Source organism: Canis aureus, chromosome 24, assembly GCF_053574225.1.
Source record: "Canis aureus isolate CA01 chromosome 24, VMU_Caureus_v.1.0, whole genome shotgun sequence".
NCBI lineage: Eukaryota > Metazoa > Chordata > Mammalia > Carnivora > Canidae > Canis > Canis aureus.
Genome location: NC_135634.1, coordinates 28284676 through 28309663, shown reverse-complemented (window position 1 = coordinate 28309663; position 24988 = coordinate 28284676). Strand labels below are relative to the sequence as shown.

At 46.7% G+C, this 24988-nt stretch overlaps 1 protein-coding gene across 3 annotated transcripts; it reads left to right on the top strand.

Moving 5' to 3' along the window:
• Positions 1–24988, top strand: C24H8orf74 (chromosome 24 C8orf74 homolog). 3 transcript variants are annotated; one of them, XM_077868644.1, is made up of 4 exons: positions 1–141; positions 1712–1904; positions 22428–22831; positions 24617–24988. In XM_077868644.1, the coding sequence occupies exons 1-4, from the start codon at positions 94–96 to the stop codon at positions 24851–24853; spliced, it is 882 nt and encodes a 293-aa protein (XP_077724770.1). In that variant the 5' UTR covers positions 1–93; the 3' UTR covers positions 24854–24988. The 3 variants fall into 3 exon arrangements, with proteins under 3 accessions (XP_077724770.1, XP_077724771.1, XP_077724772.1); XM_077868645.1 differs by lacking the exon at positions 1–141 and adding an exon at positions 395–521; XM_077868646.1 differs by lacking the exon at positions 1–141 and adding an exon at positions 724–967.

The window sequence follows — 24988 nt, the reverse complement described above, 5'->3', positions numbered from 1 at the left end:
CATGACCTCACAAAGCTGGCACACTCACCCCCAGAGTCCCAGAAACTTTGAGTCAGTCCTGGCTGGGTCTCCTAGCAACTGGATGCAGTGGCCATGGCACTCTTAACACCCCAGGGAGTAAAAAAAGTCTTCCAATTTGAGGTGAAGAGAAAACATGGCTTTTAAAAGGAATTTGTTCTGATTGGTATAATAGTGAGGTGTGTGTGAGAAGTGGCCCCTCGATGGTGCTTCCTCCAGAAAGACACCTTGGACATGACTCCTTCCCCAGCACACCTCCTGTGAGGCCCACAATGGGTGTGTGCCAGCTGGAATGCCAGGCCAAAGGTTTATCAGCATTTGGAGCTCGGAGGTTGTTTTCCCAGCCTACAGAAACAGAGCCTGGCACAGAGGCTTTGTGCCTGCCTCCATTCTGAGGAGGGCCAGGGAGGTCCCTGGGGCTGGTCACCATGGGGTGCCACCCCTCACCAAGGAGCCTCAAGGCCCTGTGAGCCCTTTGGGGTTGTATGCCAGTGTATATGGTTGTGAGTGTGAGGTTGTGGGGAGTGGGGAGGGAGGTTGTTGCTTTAAAGCAGGGAGGGGGCAGATTTTGTTGTTTTCTAAGAGCCAGTTCTGAGCTGAAAGGCATGAACAAAGGAGGTGTCTGTGGAGTAATCAAGACCCAACAACAGGGCCTAGAGCTTGGGAAAGCTCCTTCCAGAACAGGGCTGTCCTCAGAGGAGTGTCAGGGCACTGCTATAGAGCTCAGGCAAGAGGACCCCATGTAACTATGTGCACGGATCCGCTTCTGGCCCGCAGCCACGAGTTGATGGGAGGGTGGGCAACAGGCGAGGCTTTCCTGGTGGGGTCTCCCTCCCCACACTGGGACCTTGTTTTCACCAGTTGATCCAGATCTCTCAACCAGTTGTCCCATCAGACACCAACCTGGAGATCCGTGAGCACTGCAGGGAAGGGCTGCTTGGGTCAGATGGTGAGAGAGGAGTCTCTGCAGTATGAGGACAGGGCCCTGGACCTCCCCCAGGAAGCAGTTCTGCCATCAATTCCCCTACAGGAGTTCCCCCAGCCAAAGCCTCCTCTTACCCCAGAGAAGCAACACTCCCATTTTTGGTGGGTATCCACTTCTGCCCACCTTATATTAGCCCCTCCTTAAAAGGCACTTGCTTCTCCTACATCTGTTGACGACCTATAAGAACCTTTCTGGAAGGACCAAACTCTCAAGTGAATTGGGTTCTTATATATAGGATTCTGATCAAGTGTACCCCCCTGGTCTGCTAAGGTGCCTGAATTTTCAACAAGTAAGACATATTTCTTCTCCGAGAGCATAGCCTCACCAAGCGTCTTTGTAGTCATTTACGCTTTAGTATGAATTTCATTATCAGCTTAATAACTTGGGCAATTAGTTAAGAATAGATTCAGAGGGAAGTCAAAATTTTTTTAGGGAAGAGGAAGGAGGGACCATAGTCCGGACTTGAAGCCTGCTGGAGTCATATAAACCTGAAGCTCCAGTGGCTAGCATGAGAACTCTCAGAAGTGGTGCTAGAAAGAAGAGTACATTCCCAGAAAGGGAAGGCATAATTCTGCCCAAGCATACCCATGGTCCTGGTCACTCTTCAGGACGATGGGAAGCTCTGTGAAGACCCCAGTGGTTTGCCCAGTGAGGATGGCATCTTGATTCCTCAATCTCATTCTCCATCCCTCATATCATGCCCTGCAGAAACCAAAAGGTAGGGAGCACCTACGGAGACTGTTGAACTGGGAGGAGTTTGATGAAGTGAGAGACTCCCGCCGAAGCATTCTGCTGGATACCCTCTATGAAAGCATCATTTTTGCCGTGGGCAAAGGCTTCCCGTGGGTGGAAGTGGCCGAGGTGGTCAAGTTCACAGAAGAGCTGCTCAAGGAAACCAAAGGTATGGGGCATCTGCGGCAGGAACCAGCGAGGCTTGCTGGGGAATGGGGGGTATAGGATCCTCCCTGCAGTCTGCAGCCTCAGGAGTCCTCTGAGGAGCTAGAAGCCCCTTTCTTTCTTTCTCTGACATTTATCATCCTCACATGCTCATAAACAGGTTTCTGTCTAGGTTTCTGAGAAGTGAAGCAAACTGAATGTCCTTGCTGAGGCTTTATATTCATCTCACTGGCTGAAAATTTTCCACTACTCCAAGCTGTTCACACAGCAGCCTGGGTGTTTGTCTCTTGGTCAGTCATTTACACTTTAGTATGACTTTCACTATCAGATCAATAACTCTGGAGCAGCTGCCTGAAAGTAGGGTCAGAGTGGAGTCGGATTTTATTTTAGTGAAAATAATTTTTGTTTTGTTTAGTTTTGTTTTTACTCGGCATAAACATGTCACTCCTTTGTTTAAATCCCTTCGTTGACTCCCCATTGCATTCCTGAAAGACTGAAAATTGTTCCACGTATCAGGTTTTTTTTTTTATAAATTTATTTTTTATTGGTGTTCAATTTGCCAACATAGAGAATAACACCCAGTGCTCATCCCGTCAAGTGCCCCCCTCAGTGCCCGCCACCCAGTCACCCCCACCCGCCGCCCTCCTCCCCTTCTACCACCCCTAGTTCATTTCCCAGAGTTAGGAGTCTTCCATGTTCTGTCTCCCTTTCTGATATTTCCTACCCATTTCTTCTCCCTTCCCCTCTATTCCCTTTCACTCTTATTTATATTCCCCAAATGAACGAGACCATATAATGTTTGTCCTTCTCCGATTGACTTACTTCACTCAGCATAATACCCTCCAGGTCCATCCACATCGAAGCAAATGGTGGGTATTTGTCATTTCTAATGGCTGAGGAATATTCCATTGTATACATAAACCACCACGTATCAGGTTTTGATCTGCTGAATATCTTGGAGGAATCCTTTACAGGCATCAGGTTGCTGGCAGGGAAGGGGGAAAGGCAGTCAAGTGAGTTTATAGAGGGAGCATCTCTCCCACCCCTGCCCTGGCTTCATAAGAGGAAGAGCATCTCTCCCTGTGATTCCATGGCACAAGAGAATGTAACCACACCCATCCACCCCTTGGGCTGTGAGCTGCAGATTCATTCGTTAAACAAAAATATGGAACAGCCCCTCTTTGGCTACCATTATAGTAATATTCAGCCAAGGATCATCAATAAGTGCTAAAACCAGTAGGTGAATGCTTGATGAGAAACTGGGTATTTGCATACTCCCTTCCCGCAACATTCTTACTGATCATGAAGGAGAAAAGAATACTTCTGTGTGAGGGAGCCTGGCAGACAGCTCCTCCATCCAATGACCCAAGTCAACGTCATCAGTAAAAGTACATATGGAGAATCACGTTCCACCTGGTAGAGCGCAAAAGGAGAACACAGCATCCTTCAGTGATGGTTCTAGCAAAAACTCAGAACCTGACCTAATCACAAGAAAGTATTAAATTAATGGCACTGAACAAAGTCCCTCAAAATAATTAAGGACCTGAGAGCCAAGGTAAGACAGAGGAGTTGTTTTAAACTGAAAGACACTGAGAAGATGTGGCCACAAACATGACACATGGCCTCAGTTTGGGTCTTTTTTGCTATGAAGGGTGTATATAAGGGACAACTGGGAAGACTTGAATGAGGTCTAGAGATTAAGCAGTAGTGGTGTGTCAGGGGTGAGCTCCCAGTTCTGATGACTGTGGTTATGAATGCCCTCTGTTAGGTAACATATCTGAAGGCAAGCTGAGATGATGGGGCATCTTGTGGGCTGTTTATTCTTTAAGTAGTTTGGGAAAAATTTCTTTGCACTGTTTTTCCAGTTTTATTGAGATATAATTGACATATAACATTGTGTAAGTTTAAGGTATGCAACATAATAATGTGATATATGTACATACTGCAAAATGATTACCAAAGTAAGTTTAGTTAACATCCATCACCTCACATAGTTACAATTTTTTTCTTGTGGTGAGAACTTTTAAGATCTACTCTTTTACCAACTTTCGAATATACAACACAGTTGTCACTGTGCTGTACATTAACACCAGGACTTGTTTATCTCGTAACTGGAAGTGTGTACTATTTGAACACCTTCATCCATTTTGCCTACCCACCTCTGGCAACTACCAGTCTGTTGCATTTCCATGAGTTCAGTGTTTTTTTTTTTTTAATTCCACATGTGAGATCATACAGTATATGGCTTGATGCCCTTATGGCTTATCCATGCTGTTGCAAAAAGTAGAGTTTCCTTTTTTATGTATGAGTAATATTTTTATGGCTAAAAAATATAGTTCTTTTATCCATTCATCCTTCTATGGACCATAGGTTGTTTACCTGTCTTGGCTGGACTGCTGTGAATAATGCTGGAGCGAACAAGTGGGTACAGATACCTCTTCAAGACAGCGATTTCATTTCCTTTGCATATATGCCTAGAAGTGGAATTTCTGGATCCTATGATAGTTCTATTTTTAATTTTTTGAGGAGCCTCCAGACTGTCCTCTACAGTGGCTGCACCAGTTTGCATTCCCACAGACATCACATGAAGGTTCCCTTTTCTCCACATCCTCGCCAAGTTTATTTCTTGTCTTTTTGATACCAGCCATTCTAACAGGTGTGAGGTGGTATCTCATTGTGGTTTTGATTTACATTCCCCTGGTGATGAGTTATATGGAGGCTGTTTTCATGGACTTGTTGGGCATCTGAATATCTTCTCTAGGAAATTGTCTATTTAGGTCCATTGCCCATCTTGATTAGATTATTTGGGGTTTTGCTATTGAGTTGTATGAGTTCTTTATATTAACACCTTATCAGAATATGTGCTCTGCAAATATTTTCTCCTATTTTGTAAGATGCCTTTTCATTTTCTTGATAATTTCTTTTGCTGTGCAGAAGCTTTTTATTCTGATGTATTCCCACTTGGACTTTTTGCTTTTGTTGCTTGTACTTTAGGTGCTATATCCAAAAAATCATGGTCATGACCAATATCAAGGAGGTTTCCTATTGTTCTCTTGTATGAGTTTAATGGTTTCGTTAGCTATTTTTTTAGTAGAGTATTTCTTTGCATAGATTTGGGCTCACACAAAATGGAGCAGAAGATACAGATTTCCCACAGAAACCCTGCCCCACACATGCACAACCTCCTCCACTACCAACATACCCCACCAGAGGAGGACATTTGTCACAATTGATTAATTTAAATTGATATATCATTATCACTCAAAGTTCATAGTTTATATTAGGGTTCATTGTGCATTCTACAGATTTCAATAAATGTATAATGTCATGTATCCACCATTAAAGTATCACAAAGAGTAGTTCACTGCCCTAGAAATACTCTGAGATCCATCTATTCATTCCTCCTTCTCCACCAACCCCTCAACCACGACTTTTTACCATCTCCATACTTTTACCTTTTCCAGAATGTCATATAGTTGAAACCATACAGTCTTTTCATATTGGCTTCTTTCACTTAGTAACACACATTTAAATTTCCTTCATGTCTTTACATGGTTTGACAGTCCATTTCTTTTTAGCACTGAATAATATTGCATTGTCTGGATAAATCAGTTTATGTATCCATTCTCCTACTGAAGGGTATCTTGGTTGCTTGCTCATTTTGGCAATTAAAAGCTGCAATAAATATCTGTGTGTAGGTTTTTATGTGAACATAAGTTTTCAACTCCTTTGCATAAAAAACAAGTAATGAGATTGCTTGATCATAAGGTAAGAATATGTTTAGTGTTGTTGGAGACTGCCAAACTGTCTTCCAAAGTAGCTGTGCCATTCTCGCCAGCAATGAATGAAAGTTCCTATTGCTCCCCTAACCAGCATTTGGTGTTGTCAGTGTTCTGGATTTTGGCCATTCTAATAGATATGTAGTGGTATCTTGCATTTTCCTGAAGATATATGATGTGGATCATCTTTTCATATGCTTATTTTTATATATATATATGAGAGAGAGAAAGAGAGAGGTCTTTGGTGAGGTGTCTGTTAGGATTTTTACCCATTTTTCAAGAAGAGTGTTTTATTTTTGTCGAATGTTAAGAGTTCTTGGACTCTGTTGGATAACAGTCCTTTATCAAGTGTGTCTTTGGCAAATATTTTCTCCCAGTCTGTGGCTTGTCTTCCCATTTTCCCAACGATGTCTTTTTCAGAACAGAAAATTTAAATTTTAAAGAAGTCCAAATTATCAGTTCTTCTTTCATGGGCCATGTCTTTCTATTGCGTCTAAAAACTCGTCACCAAACCCAAGGTGATCCAGGTTTTTTTATATTCTGTCTTCTAGAAGTTTAATTATATTGTATTTTAGATTTAAATCTGTGATCCATTTCATTTAACTATTATGAAGGGTGTGAGGTCTGTATCTAGATCCCATTTTTTTGCATGTGGATGTCCAGCTGTTCCAAAACCATTTGTTGAAAAGAATATCTTGGCTCCATTGTATTGCTTTTGCTCCTCTGTCAAAGGCCAGTCACCCATATTAGTGTGGGTCTATTTCTGGGTTCTCTCTCTGTCTGCCCCATTTATTTGTCTATTCTTTTGCCAATACCACACTGCCTTGATTATGTACTCTTTTTGAAACTTTTCTGTATTTCTTTATTTTGAAGTGTTTAAGTACATTTTTTTAAACATGTGACACATTTGGGGTCCTTCTCTGGAATTCTGACCAAGGTCTCCAACAGCTGCCAAGCAAATAGAATACACAGTGCCTTGTCCCTCATATATAATGTCCTCATTCCTTATGCACCCAGAGCTCAACAACCAATCCTATCAGTAGTACCTCAATGTCCCTCCCTAATCTCACAACTTTTCACTAGCAACTTGTCTACCACCATTTCTAACCCACCTCTTTCTGCTTTCAAATCTTGTACTTTTACATCCTTCCACTGAACTGCACAGTGATTTTCTTCAGACACAAATAAAATCCCCATCACTCTGCTTCAAGCCATTTAGTGGCTGGCACCGAATCTCACATTTTATGTACTCATGGATCAGCCTCTTTTTATTTCTTACGCTGCTCATGTGCCCTTCCTTCCACTTCTCTCCTCCAAACCAGTGATCCAACTCTGAAGTCTTGAGCCAGATATGGCATTGCTCCTGAGCTGGCTTCAGAGATACTTGGGAAACTTCATGCTAGCCTAGCCTCAGCCCCCCTCCCCAAGCCAGCCCTCACCCCTGGGGCTTTCCTGGCATCCCTCTGGGTCCCGCTCCCTGCTGCTCACAGCAATGCACAGGTACCAGAGTTCAGCCCTATGGGCTGAGCTCTGCAGTGGCTCATGGCCAGAACAAACACTGACGAGCGGGAAAAAGAATGTCAGCCCCAAGCAGGTGGGAACTCGGGCTCTTTCAAGTTTCCATCAGAGCCTTCCACAGGCTGAGCCCGTGAAAAACAGTCAATGATGATGCAAACCCAACTTCAAACCCCAGAGATTAGATCATACTGGAGTTTTCAGCATTTCTGGTTATCACATAACTTGCCAGCACAGCCAACCTATACTTTGTGGACTTCTAAAACTTTGCAGTTGGAAGATGACCCAGATCTGAGTGATCTAGAAACTTAATTTCCTCTACTGCAGGGAGCTCCTTCAACCAGCCAACAAGGTTCTTCCAGCCTCCGCCGACACCCTCCAAGCAACAGGGTGCTCCTTCCTTCCAAGGCAATTCTTCCTTTGTACAACCATGCCTGTTATTTGGAAGTTCCTATTTATACCTAGCTGTAACTGCCTTCTGTACTTTTTACTAGAATGCTTAAAGTCTATCCTCTAGAACCAGAATGCGGGCCCCACAGATATTTCATGAGATTTATGTAATTTGACTATCATGACTTTGCATTTAGACTAGACATACCCAGTTACTTTTGTCATTCTCAGTGTGGCATCATTTCCATAGACCCTCTTCCCCTACCTCCCCACCACTGCCCTCTTTCTTGTTGCCCTTCTCTGGGCATACTGTGTTTGTCAATAGCATTCTTAAAGTATGTCATCCAAATCAAAACATGAAACAGGCTGCAATTTGATCAGTGAAGTGATCAGGGATTTTATCACTTTCTCTGTCCTGTTGATGATGCTCCTATTTATATAGCCTATGGGTGCATATACTTTATCAACATCAAAGTCACATTGATTTATATTGAGCAGGCAATCTCACATGGGAATCATTTTTCCCATCCTACCCTTGTGCAATGCCAATTTTGAGCATACACACAAGACTTCACAATCATCCCCACTGATTCCATCTTGTCAGTGTTGGCCCAATCTTTCTTTCCTCCTGACATCTTTTAAATCTTGATCCTGGCTTCTCCAGCTTACAAATTCTTCCTCTTACCTTTAAATCATCTCAAAATTTGAGAAACATAGTCGGTACAAACACTGAGTAGGAACAAGCTCTTGGGTGGGCTCCTCATGTCTGAAATTTGACTCACTGAAGACAGATTTCAACAGGAGGCTCAACATTCAAAGGGAACGTTCCAATCCTAGTTCGGTCCCTTACTGGATGTATGGTTCTGGGCAAGTCACATCACCTCTGAGCCTCTGGTTACACATCTAGAAAATGGAAAAAGCAAGAGCACTCACTCACTCCATGGGATTGCTTTAAGGATTAAATGAGGTAACATATGTAAAGTACATAGCATGGTATTTGGTGCCTAATAAATACCCAGCGAGAGCTAGCTATTATTCTTAGGAGGGGACCTCACGCACTTGAGACTTGAGAGTGATGTGATTCAGAGATGGCATGATCAGATGTGGCTGCATGCACTTTGAGGCAGTGCTCAGTAGGGATCAGCCTCCAAATGTACACAAGCAGCTTCAGTTCCCTCCAAGGGCAGCAGAGACCATCCGAGGCCTTTCTCTTCAGATGCCAGCACTAAGCCAGCTGACTCTGCAACACAGGGAGTGGGGCAGGACAATAAGCTGAGAGCAACGGGGCTGGCACTACAGCCAGAGGCAGGCCCAGGAGCTAAAGGAAATTGGCAGACTTGTCTGGGAAGTGGGGATGCTTCCACAAGTGGGGAGGCAGACAAGATTGTTCCTCGCTCCACCCCCAGGTAACTGACTTGTGAGAGCCGACTCTTGAGAGCAATACCAGGCTGGCTGTGGTTTGCAGAGAGTATACAATGGGGGTGCAGTGAGAGCGCCCATGCATATAGAGCCACACTAGAACCTGAGCAAGGTCCTGCTGACCTTGGGCCCCCCAGGGTGCTATTCGGGATGATGCCTGTTGCTCCTGAAGATGGTCAGGCTGGCCCAGATGGCATCTCCATGGCAGCCAAGCCCACGCTGCTTTCCAGAAATCTAGTACAGGGGCACTTGCAAGAGCATGACCAAGTTCATGAGTACCCTGAGATAGGGGATAGAATTTCAGCTGAAGCCTCCTTCTTCCCTAGGCTTTTCCTCCTCACTCTACAGTCAACCCCAGTGTCTGGCTAGACTGGTCCTCAACATTCCTGGAGCTCTGGTTCAAGTCCTGGTTCTGCCATTTCCTGCTGTATGACCTTGTGAGAGTCCCTTAACCTCTCTGTGCTTCAGATCACTCTTAGTACAAGACGAGGACAAGAATGGCACCAACTTCCTGAGATCGTTCAAGATAGATGAGTTCATTTATGTAAAGCACGTGGCACAGTGACTGGTACGTGGAAAGCCCTGTGGAGGTGCAGTTAGCTGGCCCAGTTCTTCAGGGGTTCCAGGCACTCCCATGGTCTCCACTGTCCATCCACAAATGTAGGTCTTACCTCGACAGTAGGAGGCAGCGCTTCAGCACTGTTCATTGAGGGTGCCTGGTTTGTTCCTCTTGGCTTTGTTCCCAAACCCCTGCCTTTGCTTACTTAGTTCTGTTTCCATTCTACCCAGTTCCTGACCCAACCTTGATCTTTTCTCTCTCTCCCACCTGGTATTGCCTGAGACACACTACCCAGGTCTAGACCACAGGCTCATGTACCCTTTGCTCCTTCCTGTACCTACCAGCTCTGGGTTAAACTCCTCTCCTTACCTGGGGCCCAATCCTAGTGGGGGCTAACTGATCCAGTGTCCAGTGACAAAGGGGCACCTGACATCAGCTCCATCTGCTGGAGGGTGTTTCCAAATGTTCTTTCTGTTCATCCTGCCAACCACCTCTGAAATGTCCCCCCTGCACTGATCTCAGAGCCCAGGGTCTTCTCACACTCCCATACCCTATGCCATCCGCTCATCCTCTAGGTCCCCAGACTTTGCCACCCAGAGCCAATCTCAGAGCCTCCCACGTCAGGCCCAGGTTTGGCCCACTCTCTCCCAGCCATGGTGCAACTTCCCAAGGCCCTCTGTACTTCACAATTATCTCTTTAAAGACTCCATTTCCAAGTACAGTCCCATCCATTCACAACTGGATTTCTGGACCTGCATCCTCTCTGGGCACCCACATGCATGCAAGCACTCCCCCACCCACCCGCCGCTAGCAGTGGCTGTCTTGTTCATGTTTCTCAACCCCTGTGTCCATGTGAGTGCCCCCTTTCCTTCTCTATTCAGATCTAAACTCTTCCCCCAAAGTGCCATGGTTAGACAACAAGAAAATCTAGATCCTTAATTTCAATTTTTCTCCCACTGTTTGTAACCCCCTGCCAAGCACAGCATGTAGGGCTGCATGAAGGAATGGATGGATGGATGAATTGATTCTTGGTGCTCCTGGAAATGATAGGTCCCATATACAGAGAGAAGATTAGGGTGACTTCGTTGAGTGTTACACATCCATGTGATGTTAGAGGCAGCATAGCAGAGCGATTAGCACCAAATTCTGCAGTCAGAAGATTTGGGTTCAAAACCTACCTCCTCTAATTACTGCGTGAGGTCAGAAATGTTACTGTACCTCTCTGCACCTTCATTTCCTCAGCTCTAAAATAGTGGGCATAATAGTTCCAATTCCTAGTGCAGCTGGGAGGATTAAATGAGACAGGGCCTGCAAAATGTACAGTGTGGTGACAGGCACATAGTAAATGTTTAACAAATGTTAGCTCCCCTGCACACATGGAAGTAAGGTGGGATGAACGGAAGGTGCTGGCAGTCCAGGACTATAAGCTGCTGTGTGCTGCCCTTCAGAGGGCTCGCCATCTGCACAATTTCTTGTCTTTCCCTCTTTGTAGGCAAGACTGCAGATGTATTCAAATCACAGGCCAGCAGAATGGAGGTCCAGACAACTTTGAGCCTGGCCCCTCATGGAGCCACCCCATGCCCATGACCTGCCCTGGGCATACATGTGAGGAAGTGCCATTGCCCAACAGCACAAGGGAGAAGGCAGGTATTCCTACCCTTGTTAGAGGATCTGGGCAGGAAGAGCTGGCAAGACAGCAGGTCAGGTCCCAAAAGAGTTGTAGCCCTTCCCATCTCACAGACCACCCTGCCCCTGCTCTGGGGTACACATCCCACCTATCACAGGTGGTGGGGTGCAGGATGCAGACAATGGGATCCCACTGGTTGGCCAGCTCACGTGCAAGCTTCTGTTTCAGGGCTAGTGTCCATAGGTGGACAGTTGGTCTTCTTAGAAGGGAGCTTCTCCAGGGATTTCTTGTTGCTGTTGTTGTTGTTGTTGTTGTTGTTGTTGTTGTTGTTGTTGCTGTTAATCTGGGGCTAGGGATGGTTGAGTTCTGTTTGCATACTAGATAACAAAGCTGGCAGATGGTATTTAAGGAGGCTCATGTTTATATAACAGTGATTCAGAGCTTTGACAGGACAGCTGCCAGCCCAGCTTATCTCCTGGCCCAATCAGGCCTTTATACCAGGAGGGAAAGAGCTGCTCTTTATTCAAAAACATAAGCTGATTCTGTCCTGGCAAATGGTTCACCAGGATATTCTGGTCTCAACCCCAGGCCAGATGAGAGTCCTGTCGACCTCACCCCTTCTGCCAGTCTGCAGGAAGCCCGGGGCAGATCCCATCCTGCTATCTTCATAGAGCCTGGAGTGAAGTCACCAGACACAGCACAGAGAAACAATAAGCTGCCAGCTCTGTCCTGGTGGAAATTGCAGGAAGTGGGCAGATTTTGCACACCCTGTTGAGGGTCTGGGAGAGGAGAGGAGAGAGGTGTTAGGGCATATGGGAACCCTGAGGTCTCCAACTTCACATCTGGGAGTAGAAGAGATTTAGGGTACCCAGAAGGCCCTGTGCATCCTGTCTCTGACTGGCTCATTGCAGCAGGTGAGGGGTGGGAGGGGAACAGCCTCTCTTGCCTCAGGCTTTGTGTCTGATGCTTTCCCTAGACATGTGGGCTAGAAGAACATTTTTCCTTCTGGCTTGGCCACATATCCTGGGGCTGTGAGGAAGTGGGCCTTGATGGTCAGTTGGTGAAGGCATGATGTGCTAATCAGGTGAATGCCCAGTGGGTCATGGCACTGTATTTGTAGTTCCATCCATGGCCACTCCTGATTTGCCAGAAAATGTCATCTAGGCAGCCATGGGATAAAATGCAACCATGCTATCTGTCCCCCAGCAGCCTGGGGCTGCCAGGAGGCATTACTTCCCCCCAAGCTACCCTGTGCCAGTTTTTCCTGCCAGAACACTAATGGCCATGCCCAGGGTTTACTCCACCAGCCCCTGAGTACCCCACCCCACATCAGGGAGCCACCAGCAATTCAGGACCAGCCCAAGCCAAGAGAAAATGTACCATCACTATTCTTGGAAAGTAGCTTCTCCAGCAGCCTTCTCCAGGGAGGACTGAGTCCAATGCCTCTCCCACTAAACCCTGAGGAGGGAAATTTGACTACAACTTCTTTGTTGCTGGAGAGTGGAAGCTTCCACAAAGGCCATTGATTGAAATCTTGAGAGAGCACTTCTTGGGGCAAATGGGCAATTGCAATCTCAGAGATTCCTCTGTGAGTGTATCAGTCTGCTGAGGCCATCATAAAGTACCACAGACTGGGAAGTTTCAACAGCAGACATTTATTTTCTCCCAGTTCCAGAGACAAGAAATCCCAAGATGGAGGTATCAGCAGGGTTGTTTTCTTCTGATGCCTCCCTCCTTGGCTTGCAGACAGCCACCTTCTCCCTGTGCACCTCACACAGCCTTTCTTGCGTGTCTTTGTCCTAATTTCCTCTTTTTGTAAGGACACCAGTCATATTGGATTATGCCCCCACATGACCTCATTTAACCTAAATTATCTCTTTAAAGACTCCATTTCCAAGTACAGTCCCATCCAGAAGAACAGGAGGTTAGATCTTCAACATATGAATTATGGGGGACACTATGTTAATTCAGCTTGTAACACTGAGTCACAGCTCTCCAGATGAGATTGTGCCAGTTAGTAGGCTAGAAACCAAGACTGTGCCATAGAAACCTTCCCCAACCTTCCCCAAAGAACACACATCCTGCAGAGGGAGGTTCAGTGAGGACTCTGTGATTCTGGTATTTTCGCACGTAGCATCTATAATCCTCACTGTGATCTTGCATCATAGTCATTATTTTAATGATGAAGGAATTGAGGTCCAAAGTTGAAGGAACTTGGCCCAGGTCACACCTCCAGTAGATGGAGTTTGGATTTGAACCCAGGTCTGTCTGACAGCAGGGCACATGCCCTGCCATGTGACCTTCCATCTTGACCAAAGGGATCTGTACACAGAGCACCTGAGAGTCTGAGAGGCATGAAGCCTGGGAAAGCACCCCACAGTGAGTGGAATGAGACTGCTGGCATGCAGGAAGAGCTGAGTCCCTGGAAGAACCAGGTGTGGAACACCTGGAGGCAGGGCTCCTAACTAGGTCACCTGGAGTTACAGCCTGTGCCTGGGATCCTGACCCCCAGCAGGATGGCTCCAATGTGGTGGGTGGCACAGATCTGACTGAGAAGAGGAGCTGTGTCCTTTGGCTAATGTGTTCTGGCCTAGATGTGCCACCTGTGTGTGGGCAGGTGGTACCACTGCCCTCAAACCTGACCTCTAGCCCTTTAGAGTGACCTCATGCTCTGCCTCTAACTTCCCCTGTCCTTCCCTGGGTCAGCTGGACATGCTGGTCAGTCTTGGAGTCCCCCAACATCAAAGAGGATAATACATGAGTATGAAATAGCTTATTTTTAGTCTAGGTACAGTCCCATGTCCCTAAGACCGTGGGATTACTTAGTCATTTGTAACTCAGGAATGAGGACAGGATGATGATGAAGATCCAAAGTCAGGACTCTCTTTGCTAAATTTGAGATGGCTGCAAAGCTGGCCACGAGGTGCCCACAGCATCCTTAGATGTGGCTATGGAAGATTGTCAGCCTGTTGGAAATCATCATAACTTCTTAGAATCAAAGAGGGACCCAAGAGATCACCTGATTCAAACCCCACTAAACCACCACACACATATTATTCGATAATCCTCTCACCAGCCAAATGCCTGCTCAAGACTAGACTGCTCCGCTAATAAATCTCTTGTTTCTAGAAAGTTCTTCCTGCTGCTGAACTGAAACGGGTCTCTTTGAGCCTTCTGCCTGAAGACTTCTGTTCTGTTCTCCAAAGCCTCCTCCATGAATCAGCTAATAGACCCCACTTACTCAGCTATTCTGCAAACATGGCCAAGGCATGCTAGGATGGAGAAGATGGGACATCCACTCAGCTGTCCCTATGCACTGAGCTATACTCACAGAACATCTCTCTAATGTTCACAGCAATTGCAGGTGGTTGGGTACTCTGTACCTATTTCACAATGATGCAGCTGAGGTTCAGAGAGGTTTGGTAACTTGCAAATTATCACACAGTAAATGTCATTAACCTTGAGATCTTCTGGTCCCAGAAGATCATCTGTTCTTCCTGCCAAAACACTTTAGCATCAGGCATGCAAACTTCTTAAGTTTGCATATAGTTTAACTATAAAGAACAAACTGGTGGTTACCATGAGGTGGTAGGTCAGGAGTTGGGTGAAATAGATGATAGGGATTAAGGAGGGCCCTTGTGATGAGAACTAGGTGTTGTATGGAAGTGTTGAATCACTATATTGTACACCTGAAATAATAGAACACTGTGTATTAACTAACTGGAATTAAAATAAAAACTTAAGCAAAATAAAAACACTTCCTTTTCAATGAAAAAAAAACTTCTCAAGGAATAGGGGTGAGAAACAATGGGGGGGGTGCATGTGCTAAGCGGATGAGGGGAACATTTTGGGCAAAGAGAAGAGCTTCGGCGAAAGCCAATGACAATCTAAAATATGTGGCCCTGTCTTTGCCCTTTGAGTCCCAGGATAGTGAACACAGGAAATCTTTAAAAGACCAACAAAATCTTTATAATTCTGCTATTGGGGTAGGTTTTTTTCTTTAATGTGGTTACTGGTTTATCTTAAAATCAAAAACAAAACACCTAGTGGGCAGGAGACTAGTAGGGAGTTTCCTCCAAAAATTAAACATAGCATTGCCATGTGACTTAGCAATGCCACTTCTGGGTATAAACCCCCCAAGAACTGAAAACAGGGATTTAAACAGATAAGTGTACATCCATGTTCATGGCGGCATTGTTCACAATAGCCAAAAGGCAGAAGCAGCCCATTAATATGGGTTAACAAGTCTGTCAGCAGATGAACAGATAAACAAAATGAGATGTATGCACAAAATGAAATATTACTCGGCCTGACAAAGAGGGGAAATTCTGGATGACTTTTGAGGACATTACACTAAGTGACATAAGCCAGCCACAAAAGGCCACCCTCCTCATGGCCCTCCTCCATTCCTACCTTAGATTCCACTTGCATGAGGTATCTAGAGCAGTCAGACTCACAGAGGCAGAAAAGGGCCTCAGTTTCCCATCTCTAGTGTGAGAGGATTAGACTAGTTCAATAGTTGCCGAAATATGCTTCTTGGTCTGAGAAACTAATTGCCTCAAATAAATTTGAGAAATATTGCATACGCTCAACCCTTTTTGGCCATTTGCCGAGCCCACTGGCATACTAAGGGCTCTGTTTAATTTCTTTTGATTCAATATATCTTCAACGTCTCTGGCTACAGAACATTCATTTCTATGTGATACCAATTGCAGAACATCCTTTGGAAAACCATGACCAACTGGATTGGTGGCCCCTTCCAATGTCCACCTCCAAGAGTCTAGAGCGAGAACCCACAGCTACCTGGAAGTGGATGGTTGGGTCAGGTTGGGGTTTGAGTTCTGGCTTCCCCATACCACAACCTATGTGTCCTTAAGCAAATCCCTGGACTCCTTGAGCCTCAGTTTCTGTCATGGGTAAAATGCGTACACCTGCCTCACAGAGCTAGGAGGGGTTGGGTGGAGCCTGAGATGACCCAGGGCACGTGGGGCCCAGTGGGAGCATCCCAAACAAGAATCCTCTGCTGCCTGAAGGCAAGCACACCCTGGGTTCTGAGCTGTCCCTATCGTCAGCACCTTGGTGTATATGAGTTTGGCAGAACCTTCCCCTGAGCAGAAAGATGGGCAGGGGACAGCGTTTGGGATGCAGGATGGTGGTGAAGACATGGGTCCTATGCTTCTGTCTGCTTCCCACCAGCCCAGGCCAGCCCTGGCAGGTGCTAGGAAGTTAAGCCAGCCAGGCTGCAGCCTGACTTGGTTCCTCCCCTTCACGCCAAGGCAGGGGCAACCAAACTGGTTTGTCAGGGGGCCCTGGTGGCACCTGGATCCTCCCCCTCACTCCCACCCAGGAGGAGCAGCACCTCTTCACTGTTCCCAGCCCTTCCGGGACATGGCACATCTCCCCTGCTCTCACCCAGCCCCCGACCCCACATAGGAGGGGCAGCGGGAGGCAAGAAGCCAGAGTGCCTGGTCCAAGCCCAGTGCCTTTTTGCCCTGACTCTGGAGCATCTGGTGTTGTCACCCCACCCCCGCTCTCTCCCTCCCCGTGGCCCTCCTCCATTCCTGCGTTCCGTGCAGGTGCTGGGCTCCAGGGGTTTGGGGACCATCTTCAGGAAGTTCCCAGCAGCCAATGCAAATGAAGGCCACTCCCTGTTATTGAAGAGCGACCTGCACGTACAGATCTGTCCCCCCGGCAGCCAGAGGCTTCTCTCTGAGACTTAATCCTTGGCTTTCTGAGTCATTGGAACCTTCTCAACCTGCAGCAAATACACAATGGTCTGAGTGCCAAGAAAGTGTGTCTCACGAGCCAGCTTGGGATGATCTTTGCTGAAAACCAGAGCTGGTCAAAAGAGTCTTGGGCCTGGAAGTTAGAATCCAACCCAGGCACTCCTTCTCCGGTGACCCTGGATGAAGTCCATCCTTGGGCTTTATGACCCTGAGGCTAAGGCCACAGCTCATGCCCATAACAGAGCACCTGCAGGGATGACAGGCAGCTGGGAGCACTTGCCAACATTTGCTGAGGTCGCTCAGCATGACTGGGCCCTCAGACTTCTTGATTCAAACCTGGGCTCTGTGCATGCCACCAGGAGCCGAACCTAGAAGACCAAGGGCCGGCCTTGACAAACCAGGCAGTTGTGGCTGCCCACATCTGGAGGATGCAGGTGATCCCAGCCCTGTGCTATGCCAGGCCAGGCTGGAGGAAGGACAGGGCACTTGCCACTATGTTCATTCAGCTCCACGGGGCCCAGAGAAGATGAAATGATTCGCCTCACGAGTTTCACACACAATCGCCCCTACACCAACCTACGGTCCAGCTTTGATTACCAGAAATCAATGACCTCACCCTGGTCCCCCAGACTCTGAGATTCCTTTACTGATCATCCTTGCCATCCTCCACACACCACCACCATTTCTCTGAAATGCCCATCTGACCCCTCCCTTCTCGGCTTAGGAACTCTGAGTGACTCTGCAGCTCTCGGTCAGAGTTCTGTATTTCCTTCCAGAAATGTGATGATTCTTTCTATGCACACACTCCCCATGGGGGGGAAAAAGTCATGTGAAATTCTGGATGTAATTTCAGGTGTCGATCAGTCCCAAGGCCCATCCTTGGATTTCCTTGGGGTCCGTGAATTCTGTTTAAAGAGCCCAACTTGTGTTTTGAAGTCTAGCTCTTTCACATGACATATACAAGCTTCCCCTTTGCAAACTGAAGACACCAAGCCCTTTTGTTCCCTCAGGTGAGTCCCCCAGACTCCAGCTTTTCCTCCCAGAAACTCTGAGCCATGTGGATTATGTACATGGCCACACTGTACCCCACTTCCAGCCTATATCCCTGCAGTCCCTTCTCTGGGAGTGCCCTTTTCCACCATCTCCTGCCAATCTCTGTTCTTCCACTCTGGGCTCCAATGCTCTCTTTGTAGGAAGCCCTCCATGGCTCCCGGCTCCCCAGCATCCTGATCCAGTCCTGATCCCCACACAAGCCCCTACCTTCCATCCCTCTGCCCGCCCCACCCCCACCATGCACACACACACACACACACACACACACGCGCGCGCGCACGCGCGCGCTCTCTCTCAGTAATAATCTTTAAATCTTTTTTTGATATTTTTTTATTTATTTAGGAGAGACACAGAGAAAGAGGTAGAGACACAGGCAGAGAGAGAAGCAGGCTCCATCCAGGAAGCCTGATGTGGGTCTCGATCCCGGGTCTCCAGGATCACGCCCTGGGCCGAAGGCAGGTGCTAAACCGCTGAGCCAGCTGGGCTGCCCTTTAAAAATTTTTGAATAAAAAGCTATCAACATCCAACTTAATGTTACACCTGTAATTCTAAATAATTTTAATGTATTTTATTTATTATGTAAATTGTAATTGTCAAATTACATAATCAAAGAAGCAATTTATATAGGTACATAATGATAATAGCAATGCAACTAAAACTTTATTTATTTATTTATTTATTTATTTATTTATTTATTTATTTATTGTATATTTTTTATTGGAGTTCGATTTGCCAACATACAGCATAACACCCAATGCTCATCCCGTCAAGTGTCCCCCTCAGTGCCCGTCACCCAGTCACCCCATCCCCCTGCCCACCTCCCCTTCCACTACCCCTTATTCGTTTCCCAGAGTTAGGAGTCTCTCATGTTTTGTCTCCCTCACTGATTTTTCCCAGAGGGGGAATGCAATTAAATCTTAAAATGTCATTCAAAATTGCCATTTCTTTAACGAAAAAAATTTACAAAATTAATTTTTTAAAATTATTTTCAGTAAACTTAACTTTTGACTTTTACTTCTTACAGTAAATAACAAAATTATGGGCAGGAGGGGGTGGGAGGGGGTGGTTTGGGAGGTGTCTGTGAGAAGGTGGCACCCCCTGGGAGTAAGAGTATGTCCATGGCCAGCAAGGGGGCATCCTAGACCAAGTCCTGGCACAAGGGTATGCAGGGTATGGTGGAAAAATAGGGGAATGCCAGCATGCCAGGCAGGAGCAGAGGGAGGGGGGAAAGGCAGGTTTTACACAGAGGAAGACCATGATCTGACTCCTGTTGTGAAAGGGTCATTGTTTTAACACCACTCAGGCCGAAGACCAAATTCCTCCCATAGGGGCTTAGGAGGCCCAGCACCACCAGGCCACTGCCCACCTCCCAACCTCATCTAGAACTCAATCTCATCTCTCACCAGCTGACTTCTAGCTTGCCAACCCCTCACCTCCAGCCTTTTGGTTCCTCAAATGCGCCATGCTTTTTCCAACCACAGGGCCTTTGCACATGATGTTGCCCTTGCCTGCTTTACTCGTTCCTTCTTCTCTTTGCCTGGTGACTCCTCTGACATCTCATCTCTTTCATCATCTCCTCAGACAGTTGCTCCCTGGCTTCCGTGACAAAATCACTTGTTCCTATTCTGTGCCCACCCAGCCTGTATAGCCCTGAGCAGAGTTATGCTCTGTGTGTTTTCTCCTTAGCCCTTCATGGCCTCCCTGGAACCTGAAAGAGCTCTTGACACCTGGAAGGCCCCTAACACCTGTTGGATGGTTAAATGAATAGTTCCATCATGCACTTAACATCAGAATGTGTCCATTTACTCACTAGCTACCCATTGGCCCTACTGAGCACAAAGCCTTGTGCTGAGGACTGAGCATTTGTGTAATTGTCACCTCTTCTACAAACTGGATGCTCTCTGAGGGCAGTGGTCATGTCAGAGATGAGTGTCCTACCTGTATCATGTTCTATTAGTGGCCCCACCACTCTTCGAGTGTCCTACAGTAAGCACCTGGGAGTCATGTAGGTTGCTACCACACTCCACATCTGACAATCAGTCCTGCCACTCAAACCTGCTCCTGCCCACACCTGTTGACCTAGCATTCTCAGGCCACAGCAACTCCCATCTGCACAGGGCCACGCCATGCACCAGCACCACGTGACCATCAGTGGGATCAAGTTCAAGGCAAGCATAGCCATGTGTACAACCTGTCTACAACACAGTGCAGACTCCTGGCTTCTGAATACAGCATTCAAGGTCCTCCCATCTGTCTTCCACCTACTTCTCCACTCAACACTTGCCATATTCTGCCTCCATCTTTGAGTGCCAACAACAACAAACCCAGTCTTGTTCTCCACCCATGCCATGCAGCTTCTTGCCCCAGTGCTCTCACTCAGGCTATACCCAAGAAGCACCTCCCTCTTTACTGGCTCAGTCCCATTAAGCCTCTCAGATGTAGCTCATGCATTATCTTCTCAGGGGGATTCCGTATCCTCAACTGTACATTCCTCTTCACCTGATTCTGTTTCTTTTTACACATGTACTGTAACATTTACTTGTGTGTCTCTCCTGTGAACACCTTGAAGGCCAGGGATCTATTTATCGTAGTATTGCCAGATCTAGCATAGTGCCTAGTAATTAATTAATAGGCACTCAGTAACAGTTGACAAATTAATCTTGGATGAATGGGTGGATGAGTGTTTGGATGGATAGGTGGACAGGTGGGTGGATGGGTGGATGGGTGGATGGGTGGATGGGTGGGTGGATGAATAGATAGAGAGATGGATGGAAGGAAATATAGATGTGGCCAGAAGAGACTTTTCTCACAGGGCAGGAACAAACTCTTCTTTCCCTACAGCATTTATTTTTTTTAATTCATCCTATAGTATTTATTTATTACTACCTTGTAGCAGGGTTTGTGCAAGGCACTTGGACATATCATCCCATTCGATCCTATAACAATCCTAGCAACTAAATATAATTATTCCCCATTTTACATCTGTGGGAATGAAGGTCGAAGTGTCATAGCTAGAAAGGGTAGGAGCTGTCCCAAGCCTCCAAACCCTCCCTCTACACCACTCTGAAACACAAGCATTCTCTTGGGGCTCTGAGCCATCTGATTGGCCTTGAAAAAAAAGGAAAACATAGCCCACTAACCTTCAGTTCTGCACAGTGGAGAAGCGCCTCTTCAGGGAGGAGCTGAAGTCTAAATCCAAGTGACACTTTCCAACATATTATAACGAGGCTCAAAGTGAAGTAGCGCTCCATCTACTACTACTTTTCTAAGATAGTGATGCCCTGTCATCTCAGTACTCTGGGGAGATTTAAGGTAAATATTCCCACACAGAGCCAAGAGTGAGGAGCCAAAATGAACATAGAATGGGAATGGGAGGGTGGAAGAGTTTACAAACAACTACGTGGGCAAGACTGATACTATCCCTCCTTATGGAGCATGGAGCCCTTTGGCTGGGAAGGTGGGAGACTCTACCAGGGTCCCATGGGGGGATCATACAAGAGAGACAAGGAAGGGGACCTAGATACAGCTCGGGCCTCCACTCCAGGAGGAAAGCCAGGCTTCCTGCATCCAGTGCTTGGTCTCTATCTTAAATAGATAAAACTGTGTAATCCCCAAAACATGTGACTTGGTGGTCGTCTGGCCCAAGTTCTCATTCCACAGATGTAGATACTAAGTCAGGGAGCAAGAGACACTTGATTGAGTTTACAGTGCACTTCAGGGATGGTGTCTGTGTGAGGACCCAGGTCTCCTTACACCAGGGCATGTTCTTTCTTTGTCCTTCGTCTAACTTCTCTCTTTGCCTGATGTCTATCCACTAAGGCACACACATCATTTAGCCATCACCCTTTATTGAACCACCCCCTTTGGTAAAACTCAATTATATGCTGTGAAGAGTCCTGCCTCCTTGACCACAGCACAACCCCAAGCTTTTGTTGGAGTTGTGGGTAAAAGGAGTGAATGGAAGAGGATGGGAGAAGACAGTTTGCATGGTAGAAATAATATATGCCTAGCTCTATGACACACATCTCCAGGATAATGGTTTCCTGAACCATTCTGTTTCTCTAAGTTATCTCATGCTCCACACTTACTAGAATCCCTTTTTTACATCTTCATCACCTTTCCAAAGGGTTTGAAATGAAAACAATATAAATTACAGCTGAGGTAAACCTTTAAGATGAGAGTTAAGTCAAAATATAGGTAAGGAGTGGGATAATCCTATAAAAAATGAGATAAATGTAAGTTACTACATAAAATTGGTGCTGAGCTTCCTAGAAGCCAAGGCAAAAGCAGAACATGATACACTCCATAGCTTTTAAGAACTACTAAATGGTAATATAGAATAGCTGGTAGGATGTGGGCTCTGGTGTCATAGGGCCTGGGATCAGCACCTGTATTGATTAGCTATTGATGCAGCTTTACCTCAGTTCACACTCAATGTCTGGCCCCTCTGTGCCCACAGGCTGCTCCATCACTGAGGCTGTGACAATTCTGGGGAATAAACTCCGAGATTACCAGGGGCAGTTCAACACCACCCACCTGCTGGCCCTCTGTGACTACTTCCACAACACCTTCATCCGCCACTACAAACTCTACCAGTATGTCCTGGGCCAGGACCAGGAAGTCAACCTGACCGTCACACACCTGGAAGTGTGTGCGCCACCCCAGCCCCTCCCTCTGGCCGAGGGCATGGACAGGGATATCTGGCAGCTAGAGCAGCAGGTGGAAGAGCTCAGTACGGCAGAGGTGCAGAAACGCACCAATATGCTGCTCCTGAAGGAGGCACTGCACATGGAACAGGATCACAAGCTACAGAGAAAGTTCTCAGAGGTGCCTGGGCAGCCCAGCCGGGTTCTGAAGAGAGAGGTAAGGCTGTGCCTGTGAGAGGTGAGAGGATGCTCACCTGCCACATATAAATGCCCATCCCTACCAAGAAAACATCAAGGCTGGGAAGGACCCCATTTTCTGCATACGTGGGAGGAGGAGAAGGGGACAGTCAACTGAGCAGGGGCCACAGGGTTTGCGCGCATGTTTCACAAAACATTTCTGAGAGGTATAATTCATGTCCCCATTTCAGTAATGAGACGAGTGAGGCTCAGAGAATTTCATTAACTCACCCAAGGTCACCAAGCTATCAAGTGGTAGAGTTTACATTTGAACTGAAGCCTAGCTGGCCCCAAAGTCCAAGTTCTTTCCACTGCAACATTCATCAGTGACAGATTCCACAAAAAGAAGACTCTAGGCTCTGAACCACAGATTCTCTCAGGGCCCTTCATCCATCAAGGCCTGGGGGTGGGGGAAGATGATGAAGGAAGGTGCAGACAATGGGGATAGCCCAAGGTGGATGATATCATGAGGTAGGCAAAGGAGTGGGGCTGGTGAGTCAGAAACAACCTAGGAAAGTCTAGCATGGATCTAAGAAATCGGGCTGCCCCCTTGGCTAGTCTTAAGACCACTGAGGCTCCAGGATCCAGAGTCTCAATGACCAGCTCTTTGCTAAATGGTAATTAGCATGTCCCCAGGGCAGCCAAACTCTTAAGGGCCTGATAGAGTCCAAATTCATTTTTTAAACTAGACTCAGGCACTTGTATCACCACTGCCACACCATCTGTGAACACAAGAGACAAGTGTGTGCATATGTGTATACACAACTGTGTGCATCTGTTGGGGGGTTTGGGGATGGAGTGGAGGTAGAGACACAGGGCCTATATGTTCCAAAATGTTTCTAAATTGTCAGCCAAGGAGTGAGTGGCCCTATTCCTTTAAATATATAAAAAATATGGAGAATAAATCTAAAGAGAAATTAAAACCACAGAACAAATTATATTCTCCTAAGGTTAAGTCAAGTCTCCCAGAGAAATAGCACATTGGCCGCCCTGAAATCTTAGTGCATTAAGATGTCCAGCAAGGAAGGACCCAAAAGAACTCAAGCAACAGCCTCTCTCCACCCTGAGAAGCCTTACTCTAGAATGTGTGAATGGGCCACAGATGTGAGGGGCTGCCTTCCCTCCCCCTCCTCTTCTCTGCACAGCTGTCCTTCCCTGCCCCTCCCAGCTCACCTGCCAGCCCCCCATTACTTTGCTGCTGGTCCCTGCCTGGTGAAGCTCATGGACTAGAGTCTCCTCCACTGTGTGCCCCTGGTCATGTGCCTGAACTAGAGACACTGAAAACCATAGGATCAATACGATGCATCTTCTTGGAGTACAATCCTCCCCAAGGACTTTGGGGGGAAGGCCTGAAGGGGGAAGGAAAGAAAGTCAATGGAACCTAAAATAAGAACTGTGGGAGAGGACTATGGGGTATGGGGGTGTGACTGTAGGTAAAGGATCAGAGCCATGGCCAACCCAGAGCAGATCCGGAGTGAGACGAGTGACTTCACTCTCTTCCCAGCTACTGCTTCCCATTGGCTGAACTCAACCTAAAGCCAGAAGTCAAGGTAGCCAGTTGAGGCAGCCCTTATCAGTCATCCCCTCAAAGCACAGAGTAGGGTAGAGAAAGGTAGCCAAGAGAGCTGGTGGGAGAAATGGAAGATTCTAGAACACAGAAAAAGATGCATATGTTCAGAACTGGATCCCAGGGAGGGACCCTATCTGCAGATGGCCTCAGCTTTCCCCAGAGCCCTAATCACCAGCCACGCTCTGTTTCTTCCAGGAGTTGGAAAATCTCATCAGTGAGGCCATTCACGTTCAGATAGAATGCCTGAAGGAGCTGCTGCAGTATGAGATACAGATAACTTTTGATATTTTGGATCTGAGACTACAGAAGAAGACTCTGAACCTCAAGGCTCCTATCCCTTCCCCACTCTCGATCACTGGCCAGCCAGGCCAAGATGAATCCCTTAAGCTCCACAAAGCAAATAAAGGAAAGAAAGCAAAAGCAAAGAAGTAGAGAACCCCTGGTGCCCACTGACAGAAAACTCTGATTGAGGGCAAGCCGTTGGCAATCATGAAAGTATTATGTGATGCAGTCAGCACCTAGTAGATCAGAGATGTCTAGTGATTAAAAGAAACAAATCAGTCTTCA

Excerpts from the sequence above, each read along its gene's own strand:
- C24H8orf74 (XM_077868644.1), top strand. The coding sequence starts at position 94 with ATGGCACTCTTAACACCCCAGGGAGTAAAAAAAGTCTTCCAATTTGAG. Across the intron at positions 1,905-22,427 it reads GCTGCTCAAGGAAACCAAAG|GCTGCTCCATCACTGAGGCT; the intron begins GTATGGGGCATC and ends CTGTGCCCACAG. Across the intron at positions 22,832-24,616 it reads GCCGGGTTCTGAAGAGAGAG|GAGTTGGAAAATCTCATCAG; the intron begins GTAAGGCTGTGC and ends TGTTTCTTCCAG.